At 37.8% G+C, this 24413-nt stretch overlaps 1 protein-coding gene and 1 long non-coding RNA gene across 2 annotated transcripts in view; both read left to right on the top strand.

Moving 5' to 3' along the window:
- The window catches only part of LOC117434760 (uncharacterized), a 53643-nt gene extending 44627 nt beyond the window's left edge, over window positions 1–9016 (top strand). Inside the window, exons 3-5 of the long non-coding RNA XR_009309176.1 lie at window positions 4513–4651; window positions 7420–7485; window positions 8002–9016. This is a non-coding gene — a long non-coding RNA (uncharacterized LOC117434760). The remainder of the gene's footprint in view (window positions 1–4512; window positions 4652–7419; window positions 7486–8001) is intronic.
- Window positions 9017–11160: 2144 nt separating this feature from the next.
- Window positions 11161–24413, top strand: part of LOC117435147 (very-long-chain 3-oxoacyl-CoA reductase-B-like) — a 56103-nt gene continuing 42850 nt past the window's right edge. Inside the window, exon 1 of the mRNA XM_034058137.3 lies at window positions 11161–11648. Within this exon, the coding sequence (XP_033914028.2) occupies window positions 11474–11648 (175 nt within the window). The 5' untranslated portion in view covers window positions 11161–11473. The remainder of the gene's footprint in view (window positions 11649–24413) is intronic.

The following is a 24413-nucleotide window of genomic DNA, read 5'->3' as shown; positions in this document are numbered from 1 at the left end:
CAGTCCTGTTTGTTTCCATTAGCAGCAGATCAATATCAAACTGATTTGAAGTGGGACTGTCAGCCCCAGTTAGAAATACTCTCCAACTCTATGATCGTGAATTGCCAAGGACTGGTGAAAAAAACAGGAAAGAGGGCTGTGAATTCATTTTATTATCAGGCAAATATTGGAAGTAGGTGAAATTATTTATTATTAGCAATTATACCAAAATATGATACATACAGACGAAATCTGAGCTTTGTCAAATTAGCAGACTGCAGATAGAACCGGCAGCAGCCCCAGTTTGATATTGGAACCAGGTGCAATGTTCCAGACAGGGTGCATTGTGAATATGGAGCCAGGTGCAATATTCCAGACAGGGCACATTGTGAATATGGAACTGTTGCATAACACACAAGAATAAGATTCTACTGCTGCTGGGGTTTTAAGGGGACCCCAAGCCACATATATGCATGTGTTTACCTAGGTAGTTTTTATATTCTAACTTTGAACATATGAAATGTTTTAGACTGCTCTATTCATGAGTTATTTATCCTAATGCATATAAACATTCTTTTAGCTATTGAATTAAAGTTATATGAATAAGTCCTATTGTTCTATACAGTGTTTGAATGTGTGTAGTTTGTGAGTCATTTCTCCATCGTGTGCAATATGTCGGAGCTGTTCTTTTTGTTACAGCTTTTGAGAGGTGGCAGAGAGAGAGAGGGAGAGAGAGAGAGAGAATCACATCATGGGTAGATGCACTGTTTTTTAGGCTGATCAATTAAAAAGTACTGTGGTGTATTTTTAGATTATATATATATATATATATATATATATATATAATTACATCAAAATGCAAAATACAGATCTAAGGCTAGTACTTGAAACATTTAAACTCTGAGGTAAAGCTAAGAAACTTAGGGGGACCAATTTACTGTTAAAGCTGTGAAAAAGGGGAACAAAGGACCAAATCAAACTTCTGTATCTTATTATATATTGCATACTAATTATAGGTTATTATGTATAATCAAAAACAAGTCAACAATAAAGTGAGGAGTTTTAGAATATTGAGCAGCAGGAGGATTTCAAATAAAAAATGAAAAGTCTGTTTCTTGACACTTTTGGGGTTTTGCCTAATCCTTTGCTTTTGTTTATACACTAATCTCGTTCTGCCACCAAATCTCTGATTAAAATACAAAACGCTCCATATAGAATGTCAATTAAAAAAAGATACCCAGCAGTAATTGACACAAGCTTTCAAAAAGCAGCTAATTCCCCAGCCTTTCCTCCAGTCTGTAATGAATTCCTTCTGATTGTACAGATCCAGAAGCTAACAACCCAGTAGTATGAATAGAGAAAACTCCATGAATGTCCATGTAGTGCTGTAGTTATTCCACCAATGAGGATGGGCTAATAACCTGGACCTACCCCCGAAACTTACTGAGGAGACACGTCGTTTCTAGGAGTTTTAAAATAACTCAAACAACAGCATCTTGCACTGAGAGAACAAAAATGATTTCAGTGCCGTCTCAACACCGCCTCCGGGTGGATCTTTTCAATGCCAATGTGCAATTGAACACATATAAAAAATAAATATGTACTTATTTTTGGATGTTTTAATTAAATATATTTACTCAGCTTTACTTAGTGTGTAGTTCAAAGTTATAAATGGGACTATTTTTTTGGTCCCTTTATTGGTGTAAGGATATTTCATTAAAAAAAAAAAAAAAAAAAAAAATTTCAAATCCACTGTTTGACCTGTATTATAAATGCAATGTGGCATCAAATATACAGACTTCTTCGCCTCGTGAGGCACAACGCCCCGACGTATACATATTTGCCTTCTGCCAGCTCTGTTGTCAATTCATCGCTTGTCTTCTTTCTATTCCTTAAGGATATTATCTTCAAGTATTGCTCATCCTTGTTAGACAGCTTTTTGGGTCTTCCAGTCCTGGGTTTGTCCATTACAGATGATGCATCGCTGTACTTGTTGATTATGGTTTGGATACCACACCTTATGCAAGTCAAGGTTGTTATAGTAGTAGAAAACACTAGTGAAGACTTTGAGTAAATTGTTGATGCTCATAATGCATCAGAGTAGAAAAATACAACATGTCTAAGACTTTTGCACAGCAGTATATATACATCTTCTGCAGCTGTGAAGTTATGAAGAATGCGTGTTCAGCCCTCCAATCATGATTTAATAACAAATTTCTTTTAAGTGAGCATCAAAACGGTCCCACAGCAAATAGTTTTAAACTCCCTTTTACAAAGATGCCATAGGATGTAAAATGATCAAAGCAGCTCTTTTTCTCAAATATATTTTTTGTAAAAATAATAATTCAAGTTTTGAGGCCCATCAAACTCTATTTTCTAATACTGTGCTTTCTGGGAGTTCTTTTTAATTCAATGGAACAACATTAGTTAGAATGTATGTGTTGTCAACAGAATTTAAGTAGCCAGTTGTTGAGTAATTTAATATGATAACGTCAGTAATGGTTTATTGGTGGAGCGCTATCTAATTTTAAACACAAAAACAAGAATGACTGACAGATACTCCACATATCTGAAAAATAAAGCCGGCTGCTGGAGTAAACATCTCTAGACAGACAGACAGTCAGAGAGAGAGAGAGTCAGAGAGTGAGAGACAGACAGGCAGACGGACAGGCAGAGAGAGAGAGTGAAAGAGACAGACAGACAGACAGACAGACGGACAGAGAGACAGAGACAGACAGACAGACAGAGATACGCCTCAATTGTCTCTTGTTTAATTAAGCCATTTAATACAGATTTATTCTTTAATGTGTCCCTTTTAAAGCATGTTTAAAACTCGGCTTTTTGTAAGTGTAATATTTTCATCAGACACTATACAAAAGAAGCCCTGCTGATTTTACCATAGCCTGCATCAAGTAAATACCCATAATAGTCATCCTTCAAAAAATAAAATGCTGCACATACCTTTCTACAACACATTTGGATATACCCCCCCCCCCCCCCCCAGTAACAATGGTACACACTGTCAGATTATGCATTCTCAAGGGCTGGGCTAAACAGTGACTGTATTTTGGATTGTTGTTTCATTAATCTAAATATGTACTAATATTTTATTAAATGACCAGTATGAACACATTTTCATGAAAAGATATATTATCCACTATCTTACTCGGATAATGGATAATTGCAGTAATTTGCATAAAACATCCACAAAATGAAGGGCATATATTTAGATTATATATAAAAAAATGTTTTTAGATTATAAAAAAAACACATATTTAGATTATAAAAAAACATATATGGAGAGCACTGTATGTTACACATACTAACACATAAATCCTTATATGAAAAACACTATAAAATCAGGCCAATTTTATAACCAATATTATTTACACATAAAAAAACAAATGAAAAAGATAAGGCATGCAAGTGTAACATATATTGCTTTTGATACAAGTAAAATATAAGCTCTTTCCTATGGGTTAGTATAAAATAAGTGCTCATTGAGGTAACTTTGTAAAAGTTTAGCACAGTATTTTTGCACTGTAAATTTGCTGTTTTCCAATGGTTATACTATGCCTTCACCATGGTTTGAAAAACGTTTGTCATTGGATTTTAGTTTTTTCAGTTCTCTTAATTTACCCTGGTTTGCCATGTTTTGTATATGCTTTACCATACCTCTCTGGTCTTTAAAATTTACTTAGGTTACCTAGGCTTCACCATGCTTTATTAGACTTTGGCATGCTTTTACTATGGAAGACTTTTATAAGGGTATAAGGGTTTGTCACTGTAAGTATTGTAGTATAGATAGATAGATATGGATATATAGATATAGATATATATGTAGATATAGATATTAATTGAATCAAACACCCGCTTAACATAAATGATACAATAAAGTAAGTGTGAGTGTAGGGCAGTGTGAGAGGCCTCTTTTGAGAGCTCAGGAGGATGGTGTGGCTCTTTCCAACTGACCCACAGCTAAACACAGGTAGTGACTGACGTATGGAGACTAACTGTAGGGTATTACATACTCTAAGGAGGGAGACCTCATTACTCAAGGGTGATTTATATATAATATAAAATGCTCCTAATAAACTGGCTAAACCCGCATTACTTAGTGAAATCCATCCTTCATAACTCCCTGCACAATGTTCCACTCAAAAAACTTGCCCACTAGTCAGTACCTACCTGCATTATGTGTATTATTTTCCATTTATTGACTCCTTTCACATGTCACAATCCTCAGCAACCATTGTCTTCCCTTATTAATTGCCAGCATCTCCCATCGGCTAACGTTTGTGATTCCTTATGACTTGGTTCTAATAATCGGGTAGCCCCTTTTATGCACCTTTCTCGGTTTATGGAAAACTAACTAACAGCTAACTGACCCAGGTCTTATACAGTACAGTTACTAAGGGGGTGCAGCTTAGAGCAATGAAACTTAGAAGGTATGCATTCCTTTATGAAAAGCAGTGGTGGTCACATTGAGAAGCTGTAGACAGGTATGACAGCACCCTCTCTTTTATTACACAGAATCTTGCCCTGTCTTTTGAGGGACCCTGAAGACAGCATTGTTGATCACCTGACAAGTAACGTGGTTGTGCTCCTTTGCATGGGGCTGCTTCCTGATGCTCCTGCAGATTTCCTGCTAAAGGGATCAGCACTTATAGTGGTATGGAACGTTAACCCTTTAATTCCTTTCTGGAGTGATGTTTCTGAACCTCGGAATGAAACAGGGATACTGCACAAGGTACTTTTTTGATAGCTGGAAACTTACTAGTATCGAGATATTGCGCCTACAGTCAGCACAGTCATTCAAGCATTCTGGTAATCTAGTAGCAATTTTATTTTGTTGAAGATTTGTTTCAGATAAATTTAATTCTTCATGCTAATTTTTTAAGCAGGTCTAGTGGAATCCGTTCATGGGACAAAGTTGGTCCATTTATGTGTAAAATAAATATGTTGTATAGTGTATGTATGTATAACCTCAAAAACACTGGTAAAATAAGTGGTTTTAGAGCATTTTACAGCACTGGGGATACCTATCTGTGGGTATCCCAGGATTAACACTTTAACAAAGTAGTTGATGCAATCCTGGGGATCCCCTGTGCTGTAAAATGAAATATCCAGCTGTGCCGTCAGTTTCTTATAATTTCTTATCACTGTCGATATGCACATTGTGGTGGTGTGTACTGTGGGGAATCTTTTGACAGCGTTTTGGCAACTCTTTAATTAACTCCTATTTTCTGAAAGGAGAAATCTATATGAACAATAGTACTACAACGTAATTCAAGGTCTCTTACGAAGGCTGAGGTTCTGTGTTTCCCTCTTGTATACCATTACAATTCATTATTATTATTATTTATTTATTTATTTAGCAGACGCCTTTATCCAAGGCGACTTACAGAGACTAGGGTGTGTGAACAGTGCATCAGCTGCAGAGTCACTTACAATTACGTCTCACTCGAAAGACGGAGCACAAGGAGGTTAAGTGACTTGCTCAGGGTCACACAATGAGTCAGTGGCTGAGGTGGGATTTGAACCAGGGACCTCCTGGTTACAAGCCCTTTTCTTTAACCACTGGACCACACAGCCTCCCAATTCATTTTATATAAGTGTTAAAGATTAAGTAGCAGGGTTCCGAAAAATACAGCATTACACGTCCCCACGTGTTGCTACAACTGTTTAAATAATGTACCTGTCATTTTTCTTTTCATTGTTAACATCCTGACAGCTTTTTATACACATATAACTTTAAAGTCTGTTTAAAAGCTATTTTCAAAATGGCCGCTCTAGTGCATTGGGGCTTGAGATCTGTCCTCAAAATCACTGCAGGAGAAAACAAAACAAAACATAACATAACAACTAGTGCTCCGGCTTTTCTGTTCCGTGCCACATCATGGATCGTTATTGCTGTGTTACCTTTTTGACAATGTGGGCAATAATCCTTACACTATCAGTGCACTAGAGCGTCCATTTTGAAAAGAGAAACAGACTAAAGTTATAAGTGTAAAAAGTTGCCAGGATGTTATAATGAAAAGAAAAATGACAGGTACATTATTTAAACCGTTGTAGCAACACGTGGGGACGTGTGACGCTGTATTTTTGGAACCCCGCTACTTACGCTTTAGCACTTCTATAAAATGATAATGTTATACTTTTTAAAGCCCCCATATTTCTTTGATATATGTTTTAGCTGGTATATGTTCTATTTACTTTTTAAGTACAAATGAAAAACGTAATTTAAATGTTATTTTTACGTGCTGATATGTCTTTCATAGTGGTGTTATGCTGTTAAGAACAATATAGCGCCCACACATATGTAGCTTTTTAATAGTGAATGGAAAACCTGACTGTCTCCTAGTTAACGTGAGAACAGAACTAGATAAGAGTGGAAAGGAGAGTGCACAGTCCAGCAGATGTATGTGGACAGGAAGTGTAATGCGGACAGTCACATATGTAAATATATACATATATGGTCTGCGTGTAAGTGTGCTTGAGAAAGGAGAGGGTGGAAGGTGCGTGTACTGTAAATGACTGGAACAGCTGGTGTTACATTGTTATGTAGATGGAGGGACATGTCTAAATAACCAAGCAACATTAAAGGGAACCATTCGGGAGCACATCGTGTTAGCCTGGACAGGTGTTTGGCAGGGGAGATCGAACTTGCGCGGTTTTTTTTAAGATAAAAGACCGCATGTTTCGTAAACGTGGCTCTGCCTTATCAGTCGAATTAACACTGTGGGGCTGTTTAATTAACGTGTCTTTTTAAATAAAGTGTAAAGTCAATGGAAGGATGGACGGTGTGAGAATATTTTATATCAGTGAGCAGGATGAGGGCTTCCTTGGTCCTTGCCAAAACCCTGCAAACAGTTTGGTGAGTAAAGGCTTTGAGTGGGTTACCGCCGTGGTATCCCCTGTAAGGGGGTAAACCATGGGAAAAAGTCTGTTAAAACTGCAAAAATACAGTATTAAACTTTTATTAGGTTATTTTTAATGCACAGATTAAACGTGAGAGAGAACACTTTCTTAAAATATATTCAACTACTATACACAAAGTTATAGAAATTAAACTATGGAAATACAACTTTTCATATAGAGGAGTATATCGTCGGATACCTACTGACCGCTAATTCCTATGAATTATCGTGGAATAGTTGTACATCTTATGGCCTTTTGTTCTTGTATGAAAATATGTAATTTCTTACAACTCTTCATCAGTTTTAGATAACAGGGACATGGCACGTAAAAAAGTGGTTCCCAAAAGGTCTGCTAAAAAGATAAGCGAGCAAAGCCGCAAAAGTTATCTAATAAATAGCTCAATTATTAATTTGCTTTTTGTGCCCTATTAATAGTTTATCGTTAAAACGATTAATCACATTGAATTTAGGGTTGGTGCATTGTTTCGTGCAATAACTTGTTTGTTTTTTTTAAATATAGGACACTTAGGGGTCGATAGCCTACTGAAGACAACGAGGCCTATTCAAGGATTCACAGTTACTTCAGGTAATCTTAATTAAGTGATTATTTATGGCAATCAAAGGCACTAAACAACTACAACCGTGCTGGCGCAAAGTTGGGTTTATAGCACGTTTTCTTCAGTGTGTACGTCACAGACATATTTAAGATGCTTTGTGTTTCGAGGCATGGAAATACAATATAAAATAAAGAAAGCAACAGTACAAAGACTTGTTAGAAAGACTTGTAGAAAATACTGACAGAAATATTGAAACATGATTTGGAAAGGGTTAGGGTAAGAGGGGTATTTAAAGGAAGGAAACTAGGATTTAGCATAATTATATAACTATATACTGCCTCTATAAAGAAAAAAAACAAAAAACAAATGCAACCTTTTCTGACAATATTGTTCACTTATTGTTTTATGTATTCAGGCATGGTTAATGTAACTACAAATAAAAACGTAGTGCTAAAAATGACAATACAAGAAGACAGTGATAGGCACAAAACGTCACACACAATAATGTAACTGTATGTATATTTCTATTTCTATTGCTTTAACAGTGATCCGATCCTGCATGGACACACATATTTCTATGTGCTTTAACAGCTGTCTAGTCCTGAATGGACATATATGCAGTATATATGTTCAGTGTATATTATCAGAGAGAAAAGGTATTTGATGTTACATTAATGACAAACTATAGGTGAAGAAAACCCTTAAAATATACAATTTTAACAGCATGTACTAGAAAAAGAACTATAGAAACAGGCTCCAAGCATGACAAAAATAAATGTCACTATTTTTACAGTGAAAATACTAGTATGTAGAATTTAAAATTCAGTCTAGCAGTGGTTAGATCTATTTTCTGTAAATATATAGCGTTTTATATGTAATAAGTATAAGAAAATGGCCAAAAACGAGATGTGTTTGACAAACAAACAATACAAGCAAAGTGTTTAAAGTTCTTAGGATTGATTCCATGTTTCTCTAATATATACACATAAAAACAGCAAGATGGAAACGTTCAAAGCTGCCTACTGTTTTGAGGTTCTGATTGTGGATTACAGGCATCAGAGTTAATATGACAATATGAACTAATCAGAGGTATGTTTAATCTATATCTTTGTGTAAAAAGAGGAGGAGAATACAACTCCTTTGTTATGTAAATGGTTGGTTATTTTAGTTTTGGTGCTGTGGATACTGCTCTTTGTGTAGGTTTCTGAGACAGTAATTATGCAGGTCATACAGACGTTGCTGCTGTGTTCTACTAGGTTTAATGTAAAGAATAACGAATAAAAGAATAAATAAAAGAATAAATATTATCAGGATTTGTCCTATGACTAGCAAAAAACGTGTAAATTGAGTCACAGGGCGAACTGTTAAAGTCTGGACACTGAAACCCTAATTGATTATGTATTTAATCTCATGTTCTGTGTAACTGACGGCCCAGAACACTATACTGTAAAATTGTATACCAATTGTAAATTGTTGTAAACGTGGAAATGTAATTATTGTACACGTGGTTTCCTCTTTATTTGATTCTAAAATAAAATGTTTTGTTTTTTTTAAAATGGATTTTGGCTGCTGTTTCTTTATTTGAGGGAATATATGAACTGTGATATTTTATTGTAAAATTACAATTGCAGATTGATAGAAACGTGAGGTCACAGGCTTTATTTACATACTAGAATTGTGTAACTGTTAAAGATTCGATGTTTCATTTGAACATAATTGGAATACAGGACAGGCTAAAGAGCACGAGAAAAATAGTCTTTTAAAAGACCAAATATGGGTTAAATGTAAACTATATAGAAAATATATAAGAGAAAGTGCGTTTTCCATTCAACCAGTGAAATGGAATGGGTTATTCTATTGTTAGGGAGCGTTAGTGGGTTAAAAATCAATCGACCCATTATGTGATCAGTTTTTGTCCTACAGGTTATTTTACGACAGTACTTATTTGAACAGGGGTACATTACAATAATACCAGGTGTCATTTTAAATTGGTGTACGTTTGTTGTATTTTATTTTTTAATCGCTGCATTTTTTATTTTAACACACAACGTGTGATATGGCCTGCCTAGAATGGGTGATATATTTGTAACACACGCATTAATCCACATATCTCTCCTGTAGGGTCTATATTACTAATGATTGGTATAAATAACACTATTGGTTTAGGGGTTTAGTGGCATTCTGCCGCTGACCTTTTCTGCTTTGGGGGTTTCACCAGTGCAAAGTGAAGGTGGCAAATCTGTTCACTGTTATGGCCTACTGTATATATTACAATGCATGTACGCTACATTTGTATTGTTGTGTTTCTCTTAATTCAATGGCGAAGGATCATTTTAAGGTGTAATAAACTCCATGGGTGCTGTGGTAGTGAATACACACTCGTAGCTCATGTTTTTAATAATGCATACACAATATACCTTTTACTGAAAAATATACTATAAAGAGAGTATTTTGTATAGAGACATTTTATTATTATTATTATTATTATTATTATTATTATTATTATTATTATAGATTTTTACAGTAAATGCATTTTCCTTGATGTTATTGTATTTGCAATATAGAAACAGTGTAATACTTGTTGAATCAAACATAAGCTATACACCTTCTTCATGCTTAAGTGTATTGGTCTATGTTCTTTAAATGTGTATATAAATGTGTGTATTTTATACATAACAATATATATTTGTGTTAAAAAGAAAACAATGCAAAAATAAAATGCAGATTACTAAAGTGCTGTCAGTTAACCATTTAACAACATTGCCTTGACTGCGTTTTACACAGAACGCGGCATACATTCTGTTTGATTGTTACAAATAATGTGAACCGTTTGCAAATGTGTATATTGTTTGTAAATTGAGTAATTTTTTTCTGTAACTTTCTGGGTCTCTGTCATGTTATATGCACTGTATTTGCGTCATCACAATCCACAAATAATAAAGAATACGTTTTTCTATTCAGTTATTCCAAACCAAAATACAATCTCCTGTATGTGGTTCTTTATTATAACTGAGCTCTTTACATTTTTGTAAGGTTTGAGACGGATGTATTTATGGTACCTCTTCTTGTGCACATGGGTAATGCCGGGTTCCCTGTCACATCACACACACAATAACGCTGCTTTATTTTTGTAAGGGGTCAAGAAGAGTACGATATTCAGAACTAAACTGTTTTTTTTATTTATTTTACTATTATTACATTGCCAGTTAAATTAAACTCTTATAATAGTATTTTCTCCAACATGTTTATATAACACAGCTTCACTTCCGCATTTGAAGAACTGCCGCGAGATTTTAATGACGAAACGCCAAGCATTGGGGGCTTCGATTTGAATTCTGGGGATTGGAGTTTTTCTACTTTATCAAGACGTAAACTTGCGGTATCGCTGTATGTATGTGATTACAAGTTAAAAATAATAAGTATTATATATTATATAATTAAAACCGGAACCTGTTTTGGGCAAAGTTGTGTTGTGGGTGGGACAATAAGGGACCAGCTGAAAATAAATCATTTTACTGGAGTATACTGTGTCGTCTGTTCATGATTGACATGCACTTCAACGTGTTACCTCTTATGAAACAATGTGAAGGGCGGAGATATCTTAGATTGGCACTTCTGTATACCAGTAATCTCCGCTTTTCATTCATGCCAGGCTTTGAAGGGGGTTTAATTCGGCTTTGACTGCTGCAACAAACGGAGCAATCAGAGATCTAGAATCCTGATTGTCATTTTTACCTAATCAGGTATCGCTGAGTGACCTTCTGATCCACCCCCTCCACTGACAGCTAGAACGCGTGGTTCTGTACCTGACAGGGCATTGACCAATGATAGCAAACATTTACTTGACTGACAACGCCAGGCTCCAATTGTTATTAGAATTGGGTGGGTGCTGTGTGGGAGTGCTGTGGAAGACGGTTCGTGTGTGAGTGTGTGGATTCTGCAAACGCCGGTTTGGGTCTCTGTCACTCTGTGTTTCAGATTCTTAAAGCTGGAGTTTTTTCCCCCAGGACTGGCGTTATGTCATTACCGCTGGAAACAACTTTCTTCTCGGCAGCTGCCCCGCTGTACTGGCTAGGAGCTTTGACCGCGGCCTGGCTCTCCCTGCGCACCGGCAGCCTGCTTGCTACCGGGTTTCGTGTGTGGGTGTTGGGGAACGGTCAGCAGGTGGGACCGCAGCTCGGCAAGTGGGCAGGTGAGTCTCAAGAATGCTTAACTTCTCGTAGTGTACGGGCGGCGTTAGGGGTCTCCCACTGGTCTAACCTGCTTGCCATGCTGTGTTGTCTGAGCAGCAAGTTTGCAGCTCTGTCAGTGCCTAAGAAACGGTCGACTCGAATCTAAGTAAAATAGAAGTCATTGAGCAAACACCCGGCAATATTAAGTAATAACAATAACGTGTTAACGTGGCCTGTGTATTACAACAGGATTGTGTATGAATTCTAACAGGTACGGTAAACGTGCGTTCTGTGCAGCTTTGTTTTATAGTTTTTACACGTCTTTCTCCAACATTCGAATATAGTAACAACACACATTAACTGCATTCCTACTATGTACCTACAGTATATGGTATTCAAAACCTCAACATATATTTACAGCAACCATACTGGTATACAACTAGAATGTATTTTATTAACCTAATTGGATATTAAATTGAGTTATTTCTCTTCCTTGAACCACTATAACCTGTCTCTCTTAACTGGCATGGCTAGTGAAAAACCTGTACTACTAGTTTCCAAACGGGAGTGTTACAGGGTCAACATAGGCCTAGAGATACAGTTTCTGAACCTTTGCTACCATCACACCACGAGTATGTTGCAATCATTATCTTTATCTGAAGTCAGACACGTTCCTGCCCGTTCTTTTTAAACTGCTGTTCAGTTCAATCTCGAGATCCAGCCTGTGCTATGGATCCACTCTATAGACTTTGTCCTACACTGCCTTCAATCAAATTCCATTCCTCACTAATTCTTTGTGTTACACCTATTTCTTGCAAGGGGTCATAAATACAATTTGGCCTCATTCTAAAGCCTCTCTGTTATCTCTGCTTGTGTCTGTTGGCTCTAAGGATGTAGCATTATCCAGTCCATCCACATGTTTAAGCCTCCCTGTTGTAATAGTGTGTGATATACAGTGCATCTGTCCAGGGATGCTACTGTATGATAGTATGGCATACATTGCCATACATTTCCATGGCTGAGATACTGAGTTCTCTGTGGTATGAATATAGTTACAGGTGTTTCTTTACGTGCTTCCAGACCTTGTTGTTGGCTTCTAATGTCAGATATTCTGTTCAGAGATTTACAAAAATACTAAATTTTTTGTAATAAATTAAACCACAGCATGCACTTTTGGCTATCCCAACACAGCTTAGAAAAGGATTGCCATATACTTTTAATTCATCCACTTTCTGGGTTGTCTGGAAAACGTGCACATGCAGGGGGCAGCAGGAGAGAGAGAGAAACACAGTCAATCTTTTCACCCATCACCTGGTATAATACTGTAGGAAATATCAGGCTTGTAGTACATATTGCACACTGTATAACATGTATTAAGAGAATGCCATCTTAAGGGTGAGTTATGTGCAGTGCAATTATTTTTTAGTTTTATCCTAACTGTTAACCACACATTAATTTAATTAGCGCAACACATTTCAATAAACTTGTATGAAGCAAATGAACATTTTCAGAGAGGAATACAATCATTCTAACATTATAAAGCTACTTGTGGCAGGGTAGCGTCACGCCCAGGCTGGTCCTGGCAGGAAAGAGACCAGAGACAGAAAGCTGTGGTTCAAGCGCATATGCACCCTTTTAATGTACAAAACAAACAGGAACAAAATACACATGGAACAGGGGCCAAGATGAAAGGTTCAAATACAACAATGAACACTTGTAGGCTGGGCATTCACTTTCACTACACTGTTACAAACTCACCCTGACCTCCACTAAAAAAAGGGATTTAGCTTCCCTTGTATATATGTGGCCACTCCCCAATTAGCACTTTGTGAATGTTGGCAGGGATGGATTTAACCCCATCCTTGCAAAACTTGCATTCAAAGTGACTCATCTTTATTTAAACCCAACACCCCAAACCACACACCCACTATTTACACATGCAGAGCTTCTGCCCTGCCACATACCTCCCCCTGGTGCAAAGCACACATGGCCGCCACTAGCCACTAGCCACCTCCCCCTTGATGAACTCCATCCTGGGTGGGTAGGAGTCAATGTTGGTGCTCAGCTGGCCCCGGTCAAAGACCAGATGGACAGGGCTGCCCTCACCAACCCAGACAACCTGCTTCCTGGTGCCAGCTGGCCCCAACACTGTCTCCTGGTGTGGCGGTCCTGGTCTTCTGTTAGGGACGCCCTGTTAGTGCAAGCCCCGGTCTTAACTGCTCATTTCCGCAACCAAGTATTTTCTTTCTAGTTTTGTGTTACAATAATTGTTTTTGGCCTAAGAAAATATGTTGCTTTCGCACCTTCAAAAAGAGCCCTTCTAATAAAGGTTTACTTTATCCCAATGTTATCTTAGGTAAAGTAATGCAAGTTTAGTGCTAATCGGGGGCTGTGAAACCACCCCTAAGTGATTGTCCTACAATTCTTTAATATTGTGTGTTTTATGCAAAGGGGACAGAAATGACTTGCACACCCCGAGTGGTGATTTCTAAAATCACCTCACTTCAGAAATTCAGCTTTTTGTCTTGAGATGTGCCCCCTGTGGTTCAAAACCAGGTAAATAATGGTATAGAATTATGCAATACACACAGTTCAATATATGCAATTTTATAAAATGTCATGGGCAAGCTAAGCGTTCTTATTGGTTGTTAGTTATCACGTGACCAGGATGTCAGAACTTTTTTTTGCCTCATCACATTATTAAAATGTAAACTAACTACATACAGATCAAAGGGTGTATGAGTCAACAGCTTTTAAAATTATACATTAGTCAAACACTGTCTGACAGTAAACAGATTTCCTTGGATTTAAATCTTTTTTTAATATTGTTCTCAATCTCGAGCTGATTGGCGCCTTTGAGCAGCCCAGTCCTTTAGTACCGAATGTGTCTGATCAGCAGTTTCTATAGCCGGGGTACAGCATTGTTGCGTTGGACCTTAACAATAAAGTCAGTTTAAGAAGCATTTAATTAGATATCAGTGTGTATTGAAGCAGAAAATGGTTTTGTTTGTGTTGCTATGAGTTACACCCAGTCTGCCTGCCTGCCTGCCTGGTGCCTCTCTGAGTTGAGCAAATGTGCTGAGTCTGAGAGTATGAGCACTGGGTCTTGGAGTTTAAAAATAAAGTTTTTTGGTATGAAACTAAACTTTGTGTAGTATCAGATGTCTGGAAGAATGTAAGGAATTATACAAGCTTATTTTCTTGCCAATTATTAGCATTGTGAACATTAGAAATAATGTTTGTGATGGGTATCTTTTTATTGTTTTCTTATTAAATATATATATAATTTTGTTTTTAGTGCAGATTTTTAAATGAACCCCTCTATAGCTCTGTAAAGCTTGCAGTGCTCATCCTGGTTTAATTTTACTTCCTCTGACAGACTAAATTGCAGAGTTAGGGTGAGGCCTTACACTTTGAAATCATCCACTCGCTGTATATCGTGGTGGTTGTCTCTGGAAAACATTTGTGCAGAACTTTCAGGGGGCAGATGGTAAGGGAGGAACACATCACATCTTTGAATTCAAAAAATTGTTTTGAAAGCCTCTATGAGGGCCAGGTCATGACACAGTGTAACAGGGCAGAGGATGTGTGTGAACTGGTGACTATGCATACCTCGAGAGAGAGCATTTGAACTGACAGTGTAACAGGGCAGAGGCTGTGCGTGAACTGGTGACCATGCACACCTCGAGATCATTTGAACTGACAGTGTAACAGGGCAGAGGCTGTGTGTGAACTGGTGACCACGCACACCGCAAGAGAGCATTTGAACCACTATGCACAAGAGCCAGGCTTTTACCGTCATCCCACCGACCAGGGGTCAGAATCGCCCAACACTGCCGGCTATATTAACACTCATTTTAATATCACCATATTGGTCTTGAATCCTTTAAACATCTTAATAAGAAACTGAAACACAACTTTTATCAATGTCAGGACTGCCTGCTAATGTAAGCTGAAGAAAACTGTTTAATCACAACATGGCACATTGCAGTCTGACATGAACACACAAAATAAATTAAACAAAAAAAAAAATTACAGCGCACATATATATAAACGTACTGCTGACACCTCCTGACATGTCAGCGTTTCTGGATGGCGCTGTGTATCTGACTGGTGCCTTTTATTTAAGCTTGCATATTATTGGACAAAGTCCTCTGCTATCTGGTGATGTGTGTTGTTTACTGGCTTACTACGTGGTGTGCAGTTCAGTAAGTGTTGGACACAATCAGTAAACTATTGTTTGTAGTGTTACTTTTGCTCTTATTACGATGGATCGGTGGCTGGTTCATGCAAAAGAAAAAACACAACAGCAGTGACAAACAGAGAAACCAGTGGCATTTTGGATTTTTTTTTTTTTTTTTTTTTTTTACCATGGGATTTTAGCGGCCACTAAAAATGTGGCGTGTGTAAAGAATGGTTTTCACCTGGCGTTCTGCACCCGCTATCGAATTAGCACGTTGCCATTAATAATCCAATTTAAATCATATTGGAATGTATTCAAATGAAGAAAAGAGCATGGAATTGGGTTGGATCAGGATACTAAGTGGGTGCAAACATTGTAATGAGATGTAAGGATTTTGCCTTGCAATTGGGCAATTGCTGACCCTCCAAAAATTTTGCACCTCCTCTTACAAGGTGCAAATCATTGTAGAAGTGAGTAACTAAGAGCTGTATAAAGGCACACCCCTGCCATTGGCTTCAGGATGGCTTCTGTGGTCCACTTCCTGATGTGGCAACACTAGGCTCTTGTTGAGGAGAGGCATGAAACCCTTTGGGGGAGAAGGGCAAGACGGAGAAGACCCCGCATATTCACAGCCAGGGTCACTTTGTTTGGGATGCGGGGGTAAGGTGTCATCCTAGACATAATAGCTGAATTTCACCTTTTCATCACCTGGTTGACTGTCCTCTTGGTAACACTGACAGCATTGACTTTCTCCACTGTAGAGGACCATGTGGCCTCTTTGGTAGCATAACTAAGGCTGAGGCTTATCCAAATCACTCCGCATTAAATTGAGTTACCTCAGAAAACTTTACTTTCCCATGTGCCAAGAGGACTTTGCTGCCCTTCCTCTTTTTTGTTTGGTTTGATTGCTGTGCTCCACAAATCTCATACAGTGCCTACTGCTCTCCGTACTAACTCACCTCACCTCTGGGCTGTAAGTGTGGCTGCTTAATATCCTGTTGCACAGGCGGCACTCATTGTGACCCTTGTTATCACGATTGCGGATCTTTATTTATGCGTGTTGAGTAATTTGCATTGCTCTTAAGCTAACATAGATCGCAGTGCAAAATCATTGCCTGGCTACAATGCAGTTTGGATTTTGCAGTCGCAATTGTTTGCACTACGCCTATCCTTGCATCAGCCCTTATATGCTTATTTTATGTTTATAGTGTAAGCCATTATTTGATTTGTTATCCAGATGTAGTCTTTTTGTAATTGCACTTAGTGCTGAAAGAGTCCTTCATGTGTTAAGCAGTGTATAAATACACAATATTCTGGCAATAAAACACATTAAAATCTGCTGGAGCAGGACTGGGTAGTAATGTTAATTGTTGCAGCCTTACCAACGATTCTGATTTCGATTAAACTAGTAAATACATGAACTCCTGATACTCAATATAAGGGTGTCTGCTAACAAATAAATAATAATATGCAATACTTTTCATTGAACATTACTTTTTCATTCAGCATGTTTATAATCCAGTTCATAGTGCAATGATATTTCTTAATTTTAACCAATGAATGTTAATTCTTAGGCTGCAACATGTTGCCCAAGTAACTACAACAGCCATCTCACAGTGTGATACTTTCCATGTGTAGCGATACTGAATAGCTGGCATGGAATGTAATCAAGCAGCACAGTCGATGTCCATGTGTTGCTCACAATCACACTGGTAGGTACCAATGAAGTATTGTACACTTACACTACTTCCCATAATACTCATACATACGGTGCTTTGATTTCTAGGCTTTCTTCCTTATCACGGTCTCTGATAAAGCTTGGCAGCTGTGCATTGACTGTACCATCCTGCTTTTGACTCACAAGCCACCTGCTGGAGTTTGATAGTACCTCTTCTGACTCTAGACGGGTAAAAAAAAGATAATTGACAGTCAAACCATGCCACTCTGAAAATACCACTGAATAAAAAACTAAAATATTAGTGTTTTATGAGTAATTCAGAGTTAAACTGGGTTCAGTGTTTTGCTGCAGACAAGACTCTCACAAAATCAAACAGATTCAGCATAGTTCTGCACCAAGTATATTTTTGTATTATAATGTTTTTATTTTATTTAAGTATAATTGTTTGTTCTAAAAGTAACACCATCATCAATGGTCATGCACACTACTGTGTGCTGTAATGACTAATTTCAGCACAACAAGCACTGGGAACTTTGTTTATTCACACACAAAATAATCAAGGTGATCTCTTTTTATTTTGTTAATATTTCTTGGCACAAAGAGGCTTTTTTTCCTGGTAAAGGGCCATTGCGGATATGAAATCTAGATACCTGCAGGGTTCAATCCATTCTTTTTCACAGGATTTAGATCTAGTTTGGGCTAATATTTATAACTTTTATAAGTAAATATAACTTTTCAGTGTGTACTTTTGACGAGTGCCCAAATAACTGTAATAAACCACTTGCCTTTTCAAAGAATGTATTTGTTTTGTGTGACTCTGGTTCTTCACTAAAACATCATGAAACAGGTTCATTGTTGAGTATGTTTCAGAGGCTTTACCATATGATTTGTATCCAAGTGCCCTAACCCTAACCCACTCAGCCAAGCAGTTGCTTACTGCAGCTGATGAGAATCAAAGAATCCATTGAAGCTACCTGCGGTTGGATATGAAATCCAGATTAGACCCTTCTTGTCTGTACATCCTTATCTTCCCTAATGCGCTCTTAACTTTCTATATATGGTTATCTTACCTCATGTACTCTTCTTGTTTAGGTTCACTTTGTATATTGTTTTCTGTTTGGCATCGCATCACAGGGTTTTTGAAACTCAGAAGTGTGAAGCATGCATGTGGCCTCCTATAGAGCTCTTAGACTTGTCTTCTCTCTCAGTGCAGCTGGTACACCATATAACCATTAATCTGCCCCCTGCAACACTTTGCCCCCAGTGGACAAAATAAAATTATTCCATGTGGTATTTCGCAGATTTATTTCTTAAAGTAATTGTAGCTAACAAAATAATTCCATACATTTCTTGCCATACAAAATATTGGTCTCAAATGTGCAGTTATGAAAGAACCACATGTTTTTTTAAAACATGATACCTTATACTACACTAGGATCATTGTTGTCTTGTATTTCCTTGGTCACTGCACCTAAAGAGTGAATTTGTCCCCACCCCTTTGGACCTTCTTTACTGTCAGTAACCAACCAGCTGCTTCCCCTGTTGACTGAAATGGCTTTGCAACCAGTAAGATCCTGCAAGGCAACCAAACTGATCAGATGTCTTTTTTTAAAATGTCGCTGTAACTTGTGCTTCTTCCAAAACTGCACACTTGAGACCTTTATCGTGAATGAAAGTGCAAGACAGGTAAGATTTATAAATTCCTTGTGTTGGCTACAAGCACTTTAAATCCACCATGGGCAGTGTTGCTGGGGGACAGGTAATTGTTTGAACTCTGGTGTGTCGGCTGTACCTGGAGAGAGAACACATTTTGAGAGCTCAAAAAAAAACCCATTAGACTTAAAGATCTGAACTTAGAATGAAGCTAGTTGGACAAAGTTTATGCATTAATGGGCCATATCAATGATACCGAAGATAAAAAACTAAAAAAATAAATAACTTACTTGAATACCAAATGTACCCATGTCTTTTTTTTTTTTTTTTTCAAGATGAAATGGATTGATAAAATACAATTGGTTTACAGTATATGGTGCTAAAAATCTTTAGTTGGAAACAGTACAGAAGATTGTTTTACATAGCTGTTGGAACATACTTTTAAAGGGCATATGAAATAATTCCAAATAATTTGACCCCTCTTTCAAAATTTTTATTTCATAGCAAGTCAGTCTGCTGTAGAAAACAAGTTATACATCACCATCTAGTGGCAGGAAGCAGTACTTCAGTGTTTGGTTTAAAGATTTTTTTCTTCTGATAATCTTGTAATGTAGGATAAGTATAAGCCAATGTAAATACATCACATTTCATGTTACTTACAGCAAGCACAAATATTTTAATAAAGACATTGTTCCAGAACACGGTCTATAATTCATATATACCGACATTTATCATATTAAAACAAATCCACCATTGCACAGATGTTGCTTTTTTGCATTCACTTGTCTAGGTGTAAAAACGAGGTTTGTGGACACTATTAAAAGTATATTTATTTCTAATATTTATTTTCATAATTGATCCTTTCATACTGTATGGAAAAGCAAATTTATAGTTTGAATTCAAAAGCAAATGGCCCTAAATGGAAATTAAAAGGCATGAAAATAAATAATCCTAGCTTCTCGAAGCTTGCTGCTGTTCAGTGTTTTTTTTTTAAACTTTTTTAAACTTATTATATCTACAGCTCTTCCCAGAAGTATTGACATCCATGGTTTCAGATCAATCGGACGTTTAAGCTGTCTGAATGTACTGTTACTACAGCGCTCCCCCTTTAGAGTGTTAGTCAGGAGCCGTTACTACACAACCATGCTATTTGTGTTGCGCCTTATAACAAGAAAGTAAGTGCTGGTGGAATGGCATTATGAGGCAAATAGGAGCCACGACCATGTCGCATTCCAACTCATTCCACAGTATAAAGGGCTCCTTTATAAAGAGGGAGCACTGTAGTTGGGTACTTCAGTACTGATTTTGCATGTCCACATATGAATGAACACATTAGTAGTTTCATTTGAATTGTCTTTACATAGACAATGCATAATTGTATTTATTGGTGAGTGATGTGGCTAGGAATCTTGGTGAGCCAAAACTTTAAAAATCATAATCTAGGATGTGATGAAAAACAGAAGCAAAGAACTGGAAATCAAATATCATGAATGACACATGGGTTAATACAGGGCATTCTAATGTTAAATTCTTAAAGCAAGAATGTTGAACACCCCCTGCTTTTTACTACTACCAAAATAAAATCCATTTTGTTGAGAAGAGTGACACTCATTTAGTGTATGTTTATTGAAGTCTTTCTTTGGATTTCCTTCAGATTCTCTAACTGCAGCACAAGCTTTTTGCACCAGTCTGGGGGCTACATTATCTTTAGCCACTCTTTATAACAGATTAGTTTCAACGGCTCATTACTTAAAGGCTTTCTTCTTACCACCAAACTAACTTCCAGGATTCTGTGTTGGTGTCAACCCCCATTCTAACATTGAATCGGTATTATTGCATCAAACACAGGGGGGAATGAAGTGAGTAGTGTCTCTGTTTAGGAGCACAAGTGTATTTTAACTGGGCCTCATTTTAATGCACAAACTGGCCAAAAACTTTTCAGTATTGTGACGTAGTAGGAAATGTACCATTGGGTGACATCCCAATGTTTCCAATCATTAAGTACAGTCATTTATACACGTTTGCGTTGCCTTATGATGCCACCATATGGGGACTAAAATGAGGACGACATGCAGAATAAATAAACCCTATTCTGATGGCTCTGCTGAGGCAGAGAGGGAATCGGTTAATTGCCTCTCTATGGATAGAGTTCCTCGTCACAAACAGTTAAAGTTGAACATTCCTCCAATTTGAAGCCCAGGGCAGAACGGAGAGATTATATAAGCGTGCTGCTGATGTGCATTCCAGCGTGATCGGGGGGGCTCCAGGCCTCTCGCACTCAGAACATAACTGAACACCATTCCCACTGTCGCTTTCTCTTCTATTACAGTGAAACTTGAAGTCAAGGCTATCTGACACATACTGTAGAAGTTCCATCAGCTGATTGGGGGAGAGCAGACTCGTTTGGGATCCTGTGTGGCAGGGCTGGGTTGGGAAGCAGTAATTTGTGAATAGGGGGGAAATGCCATTCATGCTGAGAGTGTCATGTGGCTGTGAGCCAGTGTGTATGAAGCAGGGGCTGAGCTCTCTGAATGGCGACTCGTTGTGACTGGCTCTCAAGCAGGAGGGGGTGAGCACACGCACCCACACATGTGACAAGGACACTGTCTTGGACACGTGCCGTCACTGGGGCTGCAGGAGAAAGTGCATTGCAAATATCCAGCCCCTGCCCCTGGGCTATTCCTATTTCCATTCGGTATCTCTGGCCTCTCTCTCTCTCTCTCTCTCCCCTGTCTTGCTGTGCTCGCTTCTCTTTTCTTATCCACCATTTGGCTGGTTTTCCCCCCCTATTTTTCCGTTCTCTGTCTCCTGTTTTGAAATGATTGTTCAGAGCTGCCAGGATTGTGAAGTGACTGTAGTGCCAGACTTCTTGCTGGAGTCACCTTGCTTCATTTAAGAGTGGTCTGGGTGCGACTGCCACTAAACATTACATTATAGCAAGAAAGCCCATGCAACCTGCAAGTTACTAAATTACCAGAGATAAGAACTGCTTTTGGGCTGTTTCCTTTATATGCAACAGCAAAAAAGGGTTATGTTAAACAGAAAACAAGTTATATTTTGATTGTAACATTCCCCATAGTCTCTGTTGTATTGAGTCCTACTTACTTACAGCAGCAACCTAACATTCTCTGTGACTTATATTTGATAAAATGCTGTCGTTCAAATGGACTAAGGGGTTAGGCCCACATGATTATTAAGGATTTGGAGCATAAATGAACACAGACAAATGAGCACAAAAGTTATTGTATTTCTTGCTCTTATTGTATTACTTGTATTGTAACGCTTGAAATGTTTTTGCTTACGATTGTAAGTCGCCCTGGATAAGGGCGTCTGCTAAGAAATAAATAATAATAATAATAATAATAATAATAATAATAAATGAAATGGGGAGCAATGCATGTGAATGTACCTCACACTGTTAGAATGTAAACTAGTTTATGAAACAGGCTGGCTGAGGCTCTTATTTTGTCTCTGAATATGGAACATTTGGATTATGGGTACTTGGAATAGTTCGTTTTCATGACTTGAGTATTCCTTAAATGTAAGTGATAGAGTCTGATTCACAAAGCTTTAACCAATAAGTTATTTGAATGCTGAATTACCTACTGTATTTCACCATGTAAAGGTGTTTATGTTTTAACCCTGTTGCAGCTTTTTAACTAGAAAATGCAGTGCTGCTTTCTGTTCTGTTGATACCTTTGAAAATGGCAGAGAAGGAAACCTCTATTAGCATTGGTTTACAGTGAAATATACTGACCAACTAATAGCTGGAACATAAGTTCAGAACATTTACGAACACGAGGAGGCCATTCAGCCTATGTAAGCTAGTCTGGTCCCCAGTAGCTGATTGATCTCAAAACTTTGGCAAGTTGGGTCTTGTAGGATCCAAGCGGTTCTGGCTCAACAACATGACTAGGCAGCCCATTCTAGCCCTCTTAAGATATGGGTAGTGCTCTCAACCCCCAAACTTTTAGGGTTCATACAGGATCTTGAACCATTAAGACTGGAGACTTCCCCTAGGATAAAATCATGGAAGGAACTATTGTTTATGTTGAAGTGTAGCACACACTACATCTGGCACATTTTGAATTCACTATATTTGCTAGGGTTTGCAGGGCTGCACTGTGCACCGATTCTGTTCTTGCCATGGTTATTGTCATGGTTCCCTTGCTACAACAGAGCGCAGGTAGTAATTCACCACTGGAGGAATATCTCCAGTTTCAAATACAGTACCTGCCTCTCATAATAGGTAGCCAGTGGGGAACCAACCAACAATATTTTTGCCAGTGTTTCTGTTTGTTTTGGATACACAAATGGCATAGCTACTATAGTTTGGGAGTTTTATCGTATCAGTACTTTTTTGATTTTCCATGAATGTTGTCTCTATTTGTAAGGTACAGATTGCAAAAGTATCCAGATTTTTTTTTTACCCAAATCAAGATGCAAGTACATTATACTCAAACAAAGTGCAGATTTATTTTTATTTTGTTTGTTTGTTACTTCTGCATTTAATAATTGGTCAGTGTAATGATGATTTATTTATTTTTTCATTAATCACATGATGTGATCTTCTTGAAATGGCAGCCCATTGCTACAGATGTAACAGACCTGCAACGTTACACAGCTTACTTTGAAATCAAGCTTTATTTTAAATTAAAAGAACAGATTACTGTATTAAAGTAACTCATTTAAACCAGGACTGTTATGTATTCTGTTTGAATTGGTCCCTTTTAGTTTGTGATCTGTCCCACAGTATTTGCATGTGTGCTGCAGCTTGCTGGTGCTGCTGCTCTTGTGTGTTGGAAGGTACTGAATGTTTAATGTCAGGAAGCTGAGTAGCTAGTTTGTATTCCAGTGCTGTAGCTGTACCAGACAGAACTGCAGCAGTGAGCTGCTATTTTTAATCTCTCACATTCTTTTTTTAGCCCATAGAATTTTTAGTAGCTGCGTCGTGCTGTCAAGATGTCAATATTCCTAAACGTGATGGAGCTTAGGCTCTTGCTCTCTCTTCCCCTGAATCGTAAAGAAATATTTAATAGAATTTTTCATCTATTTATTTAATTAATTCAGTTGTGTGCCTCTGCCCTCCCCCCCCCCCCGATCTGTATGTATGTGTTAATTTTAATTGTTGTGTGCCTCTGCCCCCACGTATGTATTTAGGGTTAGTCGTTGATATTCGTGCACGTCTGTTTCATTGTCATGTGTCATGGGAAACACATGAGCTGCTTCCACGTGAGGGGAATTATCCTACATTACCCTTCACCCACGCTC

Source organism: Acipenser ruthenus, chromosome 28, assembly GCF_902713425.1.
Source record: "Acipenser ruthenus chromosome 28, fAciRut3.2 maternal haplotype, whole genome shotgun sequence".
Taxonomy (NCBI): Eukaryota; Metazoa; Chordata; class Actinopteri; order Acipenseriformes; family Acipenseridae; genus Acipenser; species Acipenser ruthenus.
This window is presented reverse-complemented; position numbering and strand designations above follow the sequence as displayed.